This window comes from Xyrauchen texanus, chromosome 20, assembly GCF_025860055.1.
Source record: "Xyrauchen texanus isolate HMW12.3.18 chromosome 20, RBS_HiC_50CHRs, whole genome shotgun sequence".
Classification (NCBI taxonomy): domain Eukaryota; kingdom Metazoa; phylum Chordata; class Actinopteri; order Cypriniformes; family Catostomidae; genus Xyrauchen; species Xyrauchen texanus.
In genome coordinates, this window is record NC_068295.1 from 23,798,838 (window position 1) to 23,815,094 (window position 16,257).

General features: G+C 36.9%; 1 protein-coding gene across 1 annotated transcript in view; it reads right to left on the reverse strand.

Moving 5' to 3' along the window:
* Window positions 1-16,257, reverse strand: part of LOC127660363 (uncharacterized) — a 38,242-nt gene that overhangs the window by 8,257 nt on the left and 13,728 nt on the right. The window contains exons 9-22 of the mRNA XM_052150496.1: window positions 14,786-14,830; window positions 12,772-12,811; window positions 12,500-12,569; window positions 12,263-12,303; window positions 11,227-11,325; window positions 10,953-11,104; window positions 10,316-10,428; window positions 10,050-10,208; window positions 7,177-7,281; window positions 6,692-6,780; window positions 6,454-6,592; window positions 1,048-1,206; window positions 756-932; window positions 350-491 (exon numbers count right to left, since the gene is read on the reverse strand). Coding sequence (XP_052006456.1) covers window positions 350-491; window positions 756-932; window positions 1,048-1,206; window positions 6,454-6,592; window positions 6,692-6,780; window positions 7,177-7,281; window positions 10,050-10,208; window positions 10,316-10,428; window positions 10,953-11,104; window positions 11,227-11,325; window positions 12,263-12,303; window positions 12,500-12,569; window positions 12,772-12,811; window positions 14,786-14,830 — 1,530 coding nt within the window. The remainder of the gene's footprint in view (window positions 1-349; window positions 492-755; window positions 933-1,047; window positions 1,207-6,453; window positions 6,593-6,691; window positions 6,781-7,176; window positions 7,282-10,049; window positions 10,209-10,315; window positions 10,429-10,952; window positions 11,105-11,226; window positions 11,326-12,262; window positions 12,304-12,499; window positions 12,570-12,771; window positions 12,812-14,785; window positions 14,831-16,257) is intronic.

Genomic DNA, 16,257 nt, shown 5'->3' on the forward strand with positions numbered 1-16,257 from the left:
AGGGTTACCCAACTTTTTTTGTCAGCTGAACCTTTTTGATATAAAATATGTTCTTGATGCACATCAAGAAATTTAAGTAATGCTAATCTTTCAATAAATCTACTCTATATTTCAAAGCATCTTCACATGTTGTTATTTGCAAATATTTAAAACAGCAAATGTAATCATTTTTATGAGGTCATGTAAATGTTCTATTTTTTATTATTTAAAAATGATATAATATTAAATAGTTACATTTTGCATTGGCACTTCAGTCACAATCTCAACTATCAGAAATCCCCAGTTGAGAAACCCTGCCTAATTCATAGAGTATACAAATTGAAAGGCAGAGATGTGTAAAAACCCTTACGTGTCACCGTTCTCATCTTGCACACCACATAGATGTCGCTGCAGAACCACCAGGGGGCGTACATCCCCAGTGCTGCAGTATTCTAACAAAGCACGAGCAGTGCACTTTGCTGTCAATGTAGCATGATTTTGCAGAGCTGTGGCTGGAAAATACAGGAAGGAAACATCTAAGCATCTAAAATCTGAATGACTTTTTTCAGTTTTGTGGCAGCTGAGAACTGGGCTGACTTAAAGATTGTGTAGTTTATAGAAATGTGAGTGGAAATTACTGCGTGTGAATGTGGAAAATGATTTGGTGGCAATAAATGTCTGACACTGCTTATGAACTTTGATAAGTCATCAAAGCTTATGAAATTATACCATCAGATTTTTTAGTTAGGTCCCAATTTGTGCCTTCCGATACTTACCAATCTGAATCAGCTGCTGTTGCATTGGAGAGCCAGTTTGGCTCTGTTTGTTTGTTGGCTTATTAGATCCATTAGTCTGTGGGTTAGAGCCTGACATCTGTGCACCTCCCCCAAATCCACCGCCACATCCACCAACATAAAACCCTGAACCATCCATTGGATGGTTATATTGAAAACCTATGGGGATAATTAATAAGTTAAATATTTGAACACTTCTACTTTGAGTCTGTGTCACCAGAATAAATTTATCCTGATTGAAGTCAGGAATGACAATCCACATGGAGTCTCTCACCTCCTCCCATTCCACCTCCACCACCTCCTGTTCCAGCTCCAGCTCCAGCTCCAGCTCCAGGACCTCCAAAGCCTCCTGGTCCTCCTTGAGGTCCTCCCCGCCAGTGATCATAGGGCTGAGGAAGGGCCTTCATCCTCTTCCTCTGAACCTCTTCTTTGTCTAGGAGGGAAAGATCTCTCTCTGTAAATAACGTGAAGCCTTCTGCCCAACATATCTACCATGGTATAATCAGAGGTGTGTTTCCCAAAAGCATTCAGGGTTTTTCCTGGCTCAAAATGAGGCAGAGGTGGTACCATCCTGATCATGTGCATGCATACACTTGCACCATGCCTTCCACTGGCTAAAGCAAACACTTATAAGCAACATATTTTAGGTGTTCTAATAATTAGATGATTGAAGAAAATTACAATTATCAACTTATAGTAGATTTAATAAAAAAAAAAAAAAGCTAACCTGTTCAACATTAAATGATTTAAATACAGCATAACAGCTAATGTGTTTATTTATAGTTAACAAACAGCAAACTTGATTAACCTCTTTAACCGATAAGATCATCTCTGATCTCAGGTATGTGGGTGGGTATGGTGGGAAGATGTGTAGAGATCAATCGGCCACTGTTTTACAGTTGGATTGGACTGATCGCTTGGATTGACAGGTCTTGATTTACCATGCGGACAACTGAAACAGTACTGGATCTTATTATTGTTACTTATTCTATGTAATTATGTTTCTGGTTTATTGTGGCATTTACAAATGTAAGTAGTTCTTAGGTTCAGTAAAACCCTCAGATCACTTGTTTGGAGGACTTTTGATAAAAAAGGCTACCTTGGTTCCAAATGCCATAACTTGCTTTGAGATCACAATACAACATTTTGCCCAGATCCATTTGACATGATTGTAGACATCATGTCAAGCATGAATAATTAACAAAATGAATAAATAAACAGCATCATTTTCTTATCAGTGTTGTAACATAAGAGCCTCCAAACATGAGATGTACATGTTTGTATTTTTTTGAAAATTAAGATTATGCATGGCAAGTCATTTTTAACTCACTAAACTAAGGCCATGAAACACATAATTTAGTAGACTCTGGCTTTTGCCCACAATATTTACTTTTGTGGGACACTTTTTGTGTTAGAAAGGCAGTATCAGATCACACTTTTCTTCTGAGGTAAATTCACAGCGTGTCTTCTTCCAAAAACGATAATGAGCTCAAACAGGAAAGACTGTACCTCTCGTTGGTTTCATACGGATTACACAAGCTGAGAATATTTGTTTTTTATTTAAATTGGTTCATTTAAAAGTAGACATTTCAAGCTTTCTGAAGACATATTTCTCATGTCTGCGAGGCAACTATACGCTGAGTTTCGGTTCATTTTCATGACGCGCTCCAGACAGAAGTTCACGGAGACCGAAACGGCAGAAAGCGCATCCTGTATGATAATAAACGTTTTCCTGTTATTGTGAGCGTACACAAATAAAAGTAAACCCTATATAGTTTCAAATTATGTCTTACTCTTATCTGTATGACCAAAAAATGACAAGAGTATTTCTTTCTGCTGCTATCAGAGAAAAAGTGTGTTGTGTTGATGTTGTGTGGAGGCTGTGACAAAGAATGTCAAAGAGGGGGAGGGGTAGGGGCATGTGTGGTCTCACAGGATTACAACTTAAATGCAGATGTCGGGCTCACGTTTAATTGAGAATTGATGCCAAGGGCCAAATTTAAATACAAACTAAAATATAAATAAAAAAATAAGAAATGACTTGCAATAAGGGCATTTATCTAGTGAAAGAGGGCGGGTGCTTGAGCACCACATGGCAGGGTTCTTACACATTTTCCAAAGTCAAATTCAAGCACTTTTCAAGCATTTTGAAGGTGCATTTTCAAGCTTTTTCAGCACCTTACAACTGTGGTAAATTATATGTTTACATACATATACGTACGTACTTCATCACATTAAATCAGATGTTATTGTGCTACTAAAAAAACATCATGCAACAATGTGAAAAGAGGTCTCTAGCGTGCAAGCAAATGTGAGTGGAAATTACTGTGTGTGAATATGGAAAATTATTTGGTGGCAATAAATGTCTGACACCTGTCATCAAAGCTTATGAACTTATACCAACATAATTTGTATTTTTCGTCTCAAGTCAACACTCATTGAAGCGGCAACCTCCCGGCATGTTGTCATCTCGCACTCTGTTCCATCAGAGGGCGCACATCAAAAAAGACTGGCAGATCACACTACAGCCACACGTGCAGACTTGTGTGGAGTTGTTTTCATTTTATGCAAAAGCAATTAGGCTTATTTTATCTAAAAAGTAATCTATTCAGTAAGATAGATTACTTATTATTAATTATTATGAAATTACAATTTCAAGCAGTTTCAAGCACTTTATCCAAAATCCAAGCACTTTTCAAACCTTGAAAACACTACATTAAAATTCAAGCATTTTCAAGTATTTCCAGCACCTGTACGAACCCTGGCATGGGGTCTATCTGTGCACGTGACTGCCTGCCTGAGTTTCGTCAACAGTCGGAGGCGGTACGAAATTTGACGGAGGCACCCACCTCATAATTCTTTATGCAGGAAAAACCCTGGCATTGTTAGCCAACTATGGACGTAAGTTCCATCGTTATCAACATAGTTGGTGTTTCACAAAACTCTAGTTCCAATGAACATTTGCAAACAGCATCGCAGGTTTTTGTGGTTGGAAGTTGGAACTATAGATCTAGACCTGTGGTTAGAACCAAAGATCCTTGTTAGTTTGCTGTGTAGACATCACTTAACTTCACTGAGGCTTCTATACAGGGTATCTGCACATTTTTTAACAGCAAATTTAATAACTTTTAAGACCTTTTTAAGTCCTCTAAAAGGAAAATTTAAGACTTTACCTCAACAAAAAAAACAGGAAAATGTTCAGCGCAACAACACAGAATGATGTGTTGTGGTACAACTCACCAGAGCCACGCTCAAGACAGGTCAAAGGGACGCGAAAACTTTTATACCAAGTGCTGATTCACCTTACAACCCTGACATGGTTGACTATGTATAAACTATCAGCTTTTAAGGTACTTCAGGTAATTTCTAAATTCTGCCCCTCATAGCAGTTTGAAAAAGACATGGAAGACAGCCCCAGGACATTACAGAAGCCCACAAATACACAAAAGTTAAAGTATTCGGTCATACTTGATCTAAATTATGGGTAAATGTGGCTGCCAAATAGCCTTGAGCTGGGTTTGGGGTTCTCCCCAAGAAAATGTTATTCAGGGTCTGATAGTGTTTTCCATGTCATTTCAGACACAGATAAATGCAAGCACATTCAATAATCTATGCATAGACCTAATGAATGAAGATCCAGTCAGACAATTGTAGGAAAGATCAGGATCAGAAATTTATTTAAAAGTGCTTTGTTCAGCAACTACTTTCAGTACTGTGCATCAAACTTCCAATATGGTCAACAATGGGATTAATGCCAATCTGGCAATCCAAAGATATACATGTATAACAGTATACAAACAGAATAGCATGAAAACAGTCATGCTTACATGGGATGACAAATAGAGAAACGGCTTCGGACTTCCCTATAAAGCTTTTATCCAATGCGACTTACAATTGCTATGTATGTCAGAGGTCGCACGCCTCTGGAGCAACTAGGGGTTAAGTGTCTTGCTCAGGGACACATTGGTGTCTCACAGTGGATTCAAACCCGGGTCTCTCACACCAAAGACACGTGTTGAAGGCAGTTCGAAAAGGTTGAAGCGAAGTACAAGCAGTACAGCCCACTGCAAGTGTTTGCAGTGGGCTGTTTACAATAATCTCGCGTCATAAAAGCATTATATCAAGTACATTCTCAGACTCAGCCGAACGCACAAACGCTCTTCTTCGTGAGCATGAGTGTGCGGTTAAAAACTAGCCTAGAGCGCCATCTGCAAAAACTATGCTCAGAATCAATTCGCAAAGCATTAGGAAAAAATTGACATCAATCCAAATTAATTCCTCCTTTAGGTATGGGGCAACACCAAATCGTGCTAAATATGCGGTTTTGTCCCTTCCACACATGAACGTACTCGCACACTCTGAGTCAGGGAACATTGCTTGAAAAACTAGGTGGATGTCCTCACTTGAGGTGTACGAGTGGTGGCGGCTTACGGTTTGAAATACCCACAGTATTTCGGCTTTAAGTGTAGCTACATTCGCAAAGCTGCCGAAGGCATTGCTTGAAGTGGACGGCCTTGTGGAAGGCTGAGAGGTCGAAGTGCTCGATGAGAACATTATGGGCAAACTACTTGCCTGCGACGACACATACTTCTATGCTTTCATGTGTGAATCGAGCTATGTGGCCCATTGACCCCAGCTGTATCGTCTTTTTACATAAAGCACACCTCGCTTCATGATTACTGGCTGTTTTCTTCAGCCACCCCCGATACTTTTTGTCCTCCAACCAATTGTCATTAAACAAACATTTGCCCATGCTTGCGATTTCGCAAAATGCCGTGGTGGCGAACCATCAATGGAACGCATTCATCAATCACTTACTCGTATGTCACCTATGGAATGATGCAGGTTGCACCCACGAAGTGCTGCCCCCAAATGTTGCGCTGGTCAAATTGCGGTTGAAAAAATAAATAAAAATGACGAGACGGACATGAAATTTAAGATCCCACATGAAATTTAAGACCTCCTTATGGAAAATTCCAGAATTCAAGACATTTTCAGACCTTAAAAATCAAAAATTTTATTTAAGACGTTTCAAGACTTTTTAAGGACCCGTGGGGACCCTGTCTATACATTTAATTCCATATACATATCTTTCATCCTGTCAAGACTTTGGCAGTGTTTACAGGCACTTAAGAAAACTGCTTAATCCGGGGTTTTGTAGAATGCTGCGTTCTGAAATGTGCTCGAGTGCATCGGAGGAACCCCAAAGTCTGATGTAAAGGGGAAACCCCATTACAGAGCAATCATGCCGCATTTACAAAGTGCACACAACTTTCATGGTTTCAGCAGCTTGGCACATTAAATAGCTTTCTGAAGTATGTGTAAATTAGCTTTTGTAATTTGATATCCGCAGAAGTAATTACTCCACCCCCTGCATAACATCATTAACATCAGCTCTTTATTGTTGAACGATGGATGTGCAACATACTAAGGTTTCGGAAAACAGTCCTTTCTAGCTAGTTAATTTCTCCAAAGATGCATCGTACTATGGTGGTTAAGCAGCAAGTTACGTAATTGTACTGGAAACGCACCCCAGTATTAGCAAACTCTATATGAGAGGTTGACACAATGAATATGAAATGTAGCCACATGTATCGTATATTAGGATAACAGTTGTCATTTTAGGATAGTACAGAAAGTCATAAGGACTGATGTTTTGGTAAGTATACATCATTCTAACCTTGATTGTGTGGAATATATGTGAACTGCTTAGGTTCACTGCAGTCACCACCCTTCTTCCTCCTGAGCTGCAGGAACACTGTGACAGGGCGTGAGATATCCGTGCAGCGGTACGGTGGTGTCTTAAACACGATTGCATACTAAGAGATGGAAAAGAATGTTAGTTTTGGTGTTTTTAAAAGCCTAAATTGCATCCAATGGCCAGTTTGATTGACCTAACAAGTAAAAATCAATCATACCTGTTTGTGAACATCAGTAGGGGAAAAGTCTCCAAAAGCCTCCCATCCTCCATCCTCTTCCTCCTCATAGAAACGTATGTAAATATCATCTAAAAATGAATTTATTTATACATCTATTTATATTATCCAACATATCCTCTTCTGCCATTATATACATTGCACTGTACATAACATACTGTATTTTTGTACTTTATATAACAGATTTGTATTAGATTTGCACTACGTATGTGTGTATGAATGAAGGTGTGTGTGTCTGTGTGCATGTATGTATATGTATAATTATTTTTTTATTATTATCCATGTCTTGCTACTGTTTTTGTATTGTTGTGCACTGGAAGCTCCTGTCACCAAGACAAATTCCTTGTATGTGTGTAAGCATACTTGGCAATAAAGCTGATTCTGAACAAATATAAACATATTTTGATCTAAGGAAAAGGTTTTGAAGGACTGTCAAACTTTATGAAGGTTAGAAAAATTATAATAACCTTTTTGAACTTTATCACATAGCAGAAAGACCTCTTCTCCTCCCAGCACTGATCCAGAGGTTTTATCCATGCGGGAAATCTTCAGATTGGATGCATTTGGTGATTCTAGATAGAAAGTTTTTTTTTTAAGAGATGTTATTTTTTTACATTAGTTATAATTAGAACATTCCATTTGCATTTTTTTTCCTCATTCCAATTCAAAGAATCAGAAGTTTCCTTGGCTTAAACGATGTAAATACAGTAGGGCTGGGACGATTCATTAATTATTCCATTGCGACGCACCGACACGTGTTATGCAAATCGACGTATTTCTGTAATCGATGACGTCAATTTGCATAACATTTGTCGGTGCGTCGCAATGGAATAATTTAAATGGCATCATCCGGTTTAAGCATGGATTCACAGAAGAACAAACTGCAGCTAAAAAAACTTGCCCATGGTGATCTAAAACTGGGAGTATTTTAGCCGGAGACCCAACGGTGTGGTGCTGTGTGAGATATGCAAATTGTAAATGGCTTATCACAGCCGTACAACCACCATGAACGAGCACTTGAAGCTAAAGCATCCCGGATCGCTTGTCAAGACGGCAGCACCATAAGTCCCATTTACTTTTTGTCCCCACCCAAACGTGATTTAGTATTACAACACGTGTTTCTGTTAGTAGTAGTCACTTAAAATATATTTTTTAAATGTTTCCTCATCGCCCCATGTTAAAAATAATTTCTGCACCGCTGCTGATGTAACTTTACACCATGCGTCATCTAATTTTGTTATTTGACTTTCAGGAGGAATATCAAAACATTGTGAAACCTCGAGTTTAGCAGTCCAACATAAATTCTCTCCAAAATAAAATTAATGTTGGACTGTAAAATGGAGATTACCAGTTAAGACAGGGCTATTTTTATTGCAGAATAATGCCCTGCAGTGCACACTTTGTTTCTTGTACATTTGTTTGTGTTTAAGAGAAGATAATTTATTAAAATATTAATGAGACAAATTTGTTATATTTATTTTGGGTTAATTGTTATATTAATCAAGAAATAATAATACAAAATCTTTAGAAATATCGGCAAATTAGTCTTAATAAAAGAATCGTTGGATTAATCGATAAAAAAATTAGTGTTAGGTGCAGCCCTCAAATACAGTAGTCTTAAATCATTGTAGATCTATACAAACTACCAGTAAAACTATACAGATAGTGACAGCATGAAATATAAAGACAATCTATTCTACAATTATATAATATACACATACTGAGCACTTTTTTAGGTACACCTGTACACATTATTCATGCAAATATCTAATCAGCCAATCGTGTGGCAGCAGTGCAATGCATAAAATCATGCAGATATGGGTCAGCAGCTTCAGATAATGTTCACATCAACCATCAGAATAGGGGAAAAAAATTTGATCTCAGTGATTTCGACTGTGGCATTATTGTTGGTGTCAGATAGGCTGGTTTGAGTATTTCTGTAACTGCTGATCTCCTGGGATTTTCATGCAAAACAGTCTCTAAAGTTTACTCAGAATGTTGCCAAAAACAAAAAACATCCAGTGAGCGGCAGTTCTGTAGATGGAAATGCCTTGAGGGCAGAGGTCAACGGAGAATGGCCAGACTGGTTCGAGCTGACAGAAAGTCTACAGTAACTTGGATAACCACTGTACAATTATAGTGAGCAGAATAGCATCTCAGAATGCACAACATGTCGAACCTCGAGGCGGATGTGCTACAACAGCAGAAGACCACGTCGGGAACACTATTAGGACCATAGTGTTCAAAATAAAGTTATCAGTGAGTCTATACAATTTAAAGTAGGGATGTGCGAGACTTGTCGACTAAACGATTCTGAAGCTGCTAGTCAACACTGGAATTACTAGTCGGTTAATATTCCCCCCAACTGATCAACATTTTTACACATTTAAGTTTGGCTTTGTATTTTTACACAGGCAGTGCTTAAATACTGTCATATTAAGGTTACATATTTTAAATAGAATTAATGCCACAAATATTATTTTTAAAAAGTGGATCTAGAGCAGATACAAATTTTAATTTCACCTCAGGCTGCATGTGCTTCTTCCCTCTCTCACTCACGGCACACGCAGGAAAATGTCCTCTCGCTAGACAAGCAAACTCAGCAAAGTAGTTATGAAATCTCTTTGGTGGTGGAGGTGCAGGAATCAGATTTCCAAACATTTGAAAGTCCCTATGGATGTTTTTACATTTGAATCTTCTTTAAATCTCTATGTGCTTGTATGAGTCCGCTGTGCAGGCTTATTCAAGCACAGGACAGCTGCCTCAGGTGACCAAGTAATTAATTTTTTTTAACTGTTTTCTGAAGGTTGGCTTCTTTTTGGACTAGTCGACTTTTTTTTGTATTATTTAAACGTCAGTGAAATTAGTCGTTCCACACATCCCTAATTTAAAGAACTAACTATACTATCCAGTCCTGTACAATCAACCCATAAGGTTCTCTTGTAAGTATATACATTAGAAGTTGACAATTTGAAATTATATTCTGTTTAAATTAACAGCATGCTACAGAAATTCCTTTAATGCATTTACTATATTGACAATCATTTTGACAATGCATGACCAATATGTATCTTGATAAAGTGGCCTACATCAGTAAGTTAAAACATAAATGTTTTCAATAAATAGACATTTTGGAGAATGATTCTCCAACTAACAGTATAGAAAAGAGTATTTCAGTTTCTTTGGTAACCAGAACTGACTGTTTCTTCCACTCTCAACATCAAGACTGACCTCAGTTTGTGGTAGATGAGGAAGTCATTTTTGTAACATTCAGTCTTTTAAATTGTTACATGAATTCCATTAATTCTCATATGACTACATGTTATGTGGGAGGACTTACTACTATCATAGATGGGGTTGGAGACAACAGGCTTCAGGGATCTGGTAAAACCCCCATTGCTGTCCTGAAGATAAGCCGTAAACTTTAATCTTACGATGTTTAGATCCATGGCTTTGCCCAGTTCCTTAGCCTCTTGAACAATAGCCTGTTCCTCTGCCTCTGTATGATTAAACAGGGCAATGAAAGTGAGAAAAAATAACATATGAAGTGCAGATGGAAAACGGATTACTCAATAATTCGGTGTGATATTAAAATCACTGTCTTACCAGTAAACTTATACCCAGGCTCCTTCATTCTCCCCTTCTCTTCTCTTAACCTTTTTGTTAGTACTTCAGCCACTCCTTTTTTAGTGACATGAAGAATCCCTAAATTGCTGAATCTAGACAAAGATTCCAGAATTAGCAAAACACTGATATAATGGCCTGGCAGACATTAGGACATTCAGAGACTGTTGGCATTGGTTGATAACCCTGCCAAATTAGCCATTTAACAAAAATTTTAATTTTGCCTATTGTCAGTTCAAAATTATACAGATTAACTAATTAATATATATTCACATTTTTAAGCGATTTGAGTAAATATTGTGTAAACTAAGTGGTTGTTTCATTTAAGAAATGATATTTACATCTCATTTGATAACATAAAAATGTATTGTGTGTATATATACTGTATTATATTAGCCATCTACCACTAAAAACCCATATAGGTTGACCACTTGCCTGGATGAATAAAGACTGAGCTGATATATAGTACATACTGTACACACATGACTCAAGTCATAAACATCACATGATAATAGACTTGCTGTAATATGCCTTACGCAATTTACTTCAATCATAATAATAAGGAAAGAGACCACATGAGCATGATTAATAGTAGATGTTTTAAGGGCATTTGACTCACTGTGCTGTGAGGTCATTGGGCCCCACATCAACAGTACATATCCCACTGTCATTACACTGGCGTCCCACAAGGCTGTGTGCGTGGACACGAGGGGGTTCTGTGTGTGTCACTAACTGAACTTCAACACGTGCATGGCCCACATAGTTTGACACCTGTAGAGGGAGAAAAACATCTGAATGTTGTTTCTAAATGTGTGGTGCTGTTTAATTAAACATAATTAATATATAATAATTTATTTGTTATTGAACAGTAAATAACATTTTACATAACATACCTTGACTGTGGGATATGTCCTTCTGTTCCTCTCACTGGAGGCCCCTGGCAAACCTCCGTGAGATGGGCCCTCACATTCATAACGAAATCGGAATCCTCTCTGCAACACACATTATAATTACCATTACACATTACTCACAGATAAATCATGACTTTGGGAAATCCATTGCATATTTCTGGAATCTCAAGATCTATATTTTACTTTACACACAACCTAATCACTCACATTAGCAAAAAAATGTTGCGCTATGCGACTAAAATTTATATATTTGGCAACTGGCTAGTAAATGTTTACATTTCGCTCACCAGTGATGGTAAAAGTTGTTCCGTGTAATGCTTGTCCAAAGAAGAGATCCATGCATATTCGATTTGTCAATGATTAATGTCTGTTTTAATACTCTTTCTATTCTCTGCAGTCAATTGTTAATCAAAAACAAAGAAATAAACATTTAATTCTAATCATGGATGGGACAGATAAAATAAAGCCATTCGAGTTCTCTCTCGTTAACACGCTCATTTTCAGATGCTTTTTACAGAAATGGCAGTTTTGTTAACGAGACAGAGAACGTGTTCAACAAATCAATGCAACTACTTGTAAATAGTAAACATTATGCAATTAAACAATAAACATGTAACAAAAAACTATATAAAATATATCTTAGTTATTGATTAAATATATGAATTTGATCATTTTAAAAAGCCAAAATGGGAATATTATTAGTCAAATTTATATATTTTTAATGTACCTACATAGTTAGAAGGTCACCTGTATAATTATCAGTATTAGCAGGGAGATAATTTCTTTCAAATGAAAGCAAAAGGGACATTATAATTGAAATATACCCACATGAATCGAAATATTGAATGGAAAGCTTGTGAATCGGAATCGAATTGGGAAAACGGCATCAATACCCAGCCCTAATCTACACCCCACTTTTTATAGCAACGTATTGCTCTCTACTTTTAGATATATTTTAAGAATTAATCTTTTATCGTAGACAGTTATGTCAAATCAGTGAAGGCCTATGTGAACACACCTGCTTTGGTTCCTCAATTATCTGCAGGTAAGGTCCATGAACTGAAATACAGAGAACCCATATATCAACATCATGCACATCTGTCTACAACACTAACAACATGAGCTCCTAAAGACACAAATTTACATTCTATCAATTTAAATTGAAATCAAATTAAATTGCTAAATAAACAACAGAAGCAAACCATCAGTCAAATAAATTAATATGGCAAGGCATACAGGACATTTGTTAACTTACCTGTCTCTGGCACATAGGGTTCAGTTTTGACCTCAAACGGTGTTTGCATATATGGGAGGTCCATTATAAACTGTAAAGAATGAAGATGCCATAAGCAAACCGTTGGTATTGTTATATTAAATAGGCTATACATTTGTGTGTGATTAAAGGCAAATTAAAGTAAAATATATAGCATACTGTACAGTGCATTGTGATTAAGAAAAAAAGGAATAGCTTTAAATTGTCACTCTAAACGGTGATCTAATTATCATAATCAATATTGTGAGGCTCACCTCACTGTCAAACTTCATTGCATACTGTGTATCATCCATCCTGTAACGTAGAAGCAGAGAAAACTTATTGGGACATTCAGAGGAAAGCTTCCAACTCGAAAAAAAAAAAAAAAAACACGCTGCAAACGGTTCAAATACAGTCACCATGCTAAATCAAAACACACTGTTAGACTCAACCGAGCTGCAAACACTTTCAGATACAATTAATTTTCCCCAAAAGCAGTATTTTGACCTAGACACAGGAAGGTGTAGACTTGGCCTACCTGACAAATACAATGCAGACAAATAAAAGCTTTCAGGTTTTACACAAAGGATTGCACAGAGTCTGTTTCACTTTCATCGTCAAACAAGGATATGTGAATCAGATTTTTTTGGTCTCCCTCCCTCCTGTCTCGCTTGCATTACTTCCAGGAAGCACAGCAAAGAAAAAAAAAAAAAAAAACAGAGGAAAGCCCCCAGAATACCAGCTCACTGCTGCCGCTGATGTCAAGTCATGAGAAATACAGGTACATGCATATTCTACACCCTGACATCAAGTTCTCTCATTTCTGAATTTCCTCAACTTTCCAAAGGCTTTTTTATCTGAATTCCCTTCTCTTCCTTCGAGGTACTTTTTAAACAAATTCTTATTATGATCCCTATTCTGTTTTTTGTCCTTATTTAAATAGAAATCTGTGACTTGTGATTCAAATAATAAAATCCTGAAAGAAATCCACCTATGTGTGATTTACTATAATAAATGCATTTCTGGTTGAAAGAGTAAATGTAACTGAATTAGTCAGATATCTGCATATTACTGTCTATACACATGTCATGCAAACAGCCCAGAAATATGAGTTATGCCCAATCCGTTGGCATGCCCTTACAGCCTAAAAACCTTAAACCCACAGACCACTTCCACTCTAAAACAAACTGGAAATTCTCATGAATATCTCTTAATAATAAACTGCAATTACTTGTTCACTAAAAGATAAAACATACTAGGCCTTACAATGAAATTAGTAGGAACTATGTTTAATTTAATGAACTTCCTGTTGTTAATATTGGATATTAATGGCTATACTAGATGACAGGATTGCACAAAATGATTTCTTCAATTGCTACTGACAGGAATGAGGAAGTTTCTTACTCTTCGGGCTGAGTTTAACTAAGATTGCTCTACCAAATGTTCTCACCAATCCCCCATGGGGCTAATGGCAGACTAAAACTATGAATTTACTTCTGAGGTGTCAGAGCTCTTAGGTATGAGCTCTTAGCTATGATGAATGAAACTGCAAATCCTGACATCACCTAAAAGAGATTAAAATATCCTGTCCTTCTGTGAAATGATAAAATCTAAACTTCTGGCAAACAACCCCTAAATCCAAAGAAAGTTACTGACAAGAGGATTAAAAAGAAAAGACAAACAGCCTCATCTGTCTAAAGGAGTTTCATAAACAGAAACAGTCAGTCTTATGCAACACACTTATCATTATTTGAAGAAGACGAACCACAAATATCACTTGCTACTATCAAAACCACATGCATATTTCTGCATTGCTTTGTAATGTTGAAAAATAACAATAAATCTGACTTTTACTGTAACTATTTCCTATGCATGTGTTGAAACAAAAACAAAAATGTATTTATAGACTTGTCTGATGAAGAGCCCTGTCCTGGAAACTACAGCTTATGTGAGAAATGTGTAATATATTAATGCAACTGTAATTACATGTTTTCCAGACACATGCAAGCTTCAGCAAAAAGCACAAATAAATCCTCCCATTTAGAAGCATAGAGCATGCTGAAACCAGTAAATATTCTACAATTAACATGTAATCTTTTCCAAATCTTTAGTAGCTAGTAAACTGGCATTCATTATTATTTTGAGTCTCATAACCAAGCGAGCTGCCAGCGAATACACCAATTTTGGGCATCAAAATGCTTCACGCGCCTATGATTCCCAAAACATGCTGCATAGAACAGTAGTAGCTCATTCGATTTTGGGACATAGACACAAGAGATAAAAATGTACCTGAGTGCTCCAGCCATTCTGTGTACTTGGTCATCCGAACCGACTCTGGGTTCTTTCTGAAATTAATGGAAATTGTAAGAGCACACATTGTGTTTGATGGAGATGTGATTCCCCCGTTTTAATCTTGTAACTCGGCCCCAAAAAGTACATTTGACTTGACGGGACTTTCCCGCAGATTCGCACGGACAGCACAAAAACACAAGTTAATAATACTGTTAATTATTTTATTTTTCGTTCACCAGGTTAATGTTTAAATAAACGTTTCCATAATTATGCACACGAGGATAACTGTCAGCATCACTGTAATGTCATAATTATATTTCACAACTCTTTTACTATGCGCTAAACAACTATGTCATTAATTTTAAATAAAACTACAGGCCTCTACTAATCCAAGACTTACATAGTCGTGTCAAAAAAATGTTCGTATGATAATGATAATAATACATATCAAACTTACCTCGGATTTCTGTGATGTTTGTTATTAAATCTCGAGCGGTTTTTATTTATCGTAGGGGCCTTCACTTAAGGATTGCTACAATTTTAGCAAAAGGCTAACAAACGTAAACAAGAACGCTCCATACATCACATACATGTATGTTTTAGCTACATTCAGAATTTAAATTCAGTCAAAATTTAGTCTAAACACAACTTGCTGCCACTACACGTTCATGAATTGAGTGCTCGGGTCCTGGAAAACCCCTGACTCAGGGGAAATTCCGCTATCACGTGATGCTCTAGAAGAAGTTTGATTGGTTTTTAGTGGGAACATGATTTGTATGTGCTTCAAAACTTCCGCTCAAATATAAAATATTCTAACTGATACTAATAGTCCAAACAGAATCATCCCAATATAAAAGCTAATTGAAAAATTCAAGAGTGTGAACAACAACAATCTGTTGCTTTAGTTTAATTTGAAAACAAAAACAAATGCAGTACTCAAGATATTGTCAGATTTATTGTAACTTTACAAATGTAATTAATTACAAATTATACCACACATAATTTTAAGAATAAATAGCATACTTTATTTTGATAGGAGTCATTAGCCCGCTAATTTCTAAGACTTCTACAGCCTGGTTGGCTGGTCTCAGCTTGTTTAAAGGGATATTTCACCCAAAATGAAAATTCTCTCATTTACTCACACTCATGCCATCCCAGATGTGTATAACTTTCTACTGCTGAACACAAACAAAACATTAGAGAAGAAATGCTCCATCACTCCTATGGAGCCGATATATTCTTCTAAAAATCTTTGAGTCCAGCAGAAGAAAGAGAGTCATACACGTCTGGGATGGCATGACGGTCAGTAAAAGATGAGAGAATTTAATTTTTTGGGTAAAGTATCCCTTTAATTTAGTTTTAGCTGGTTCCAGCTAGTCATCTAAAGAGGCCAGGCTGATCAAGTTGGTCTCCCAGCCTGACCAGCTAAAAAGTCCGCAAAATTGCCTCTAAAACAGCCAACTGACCAG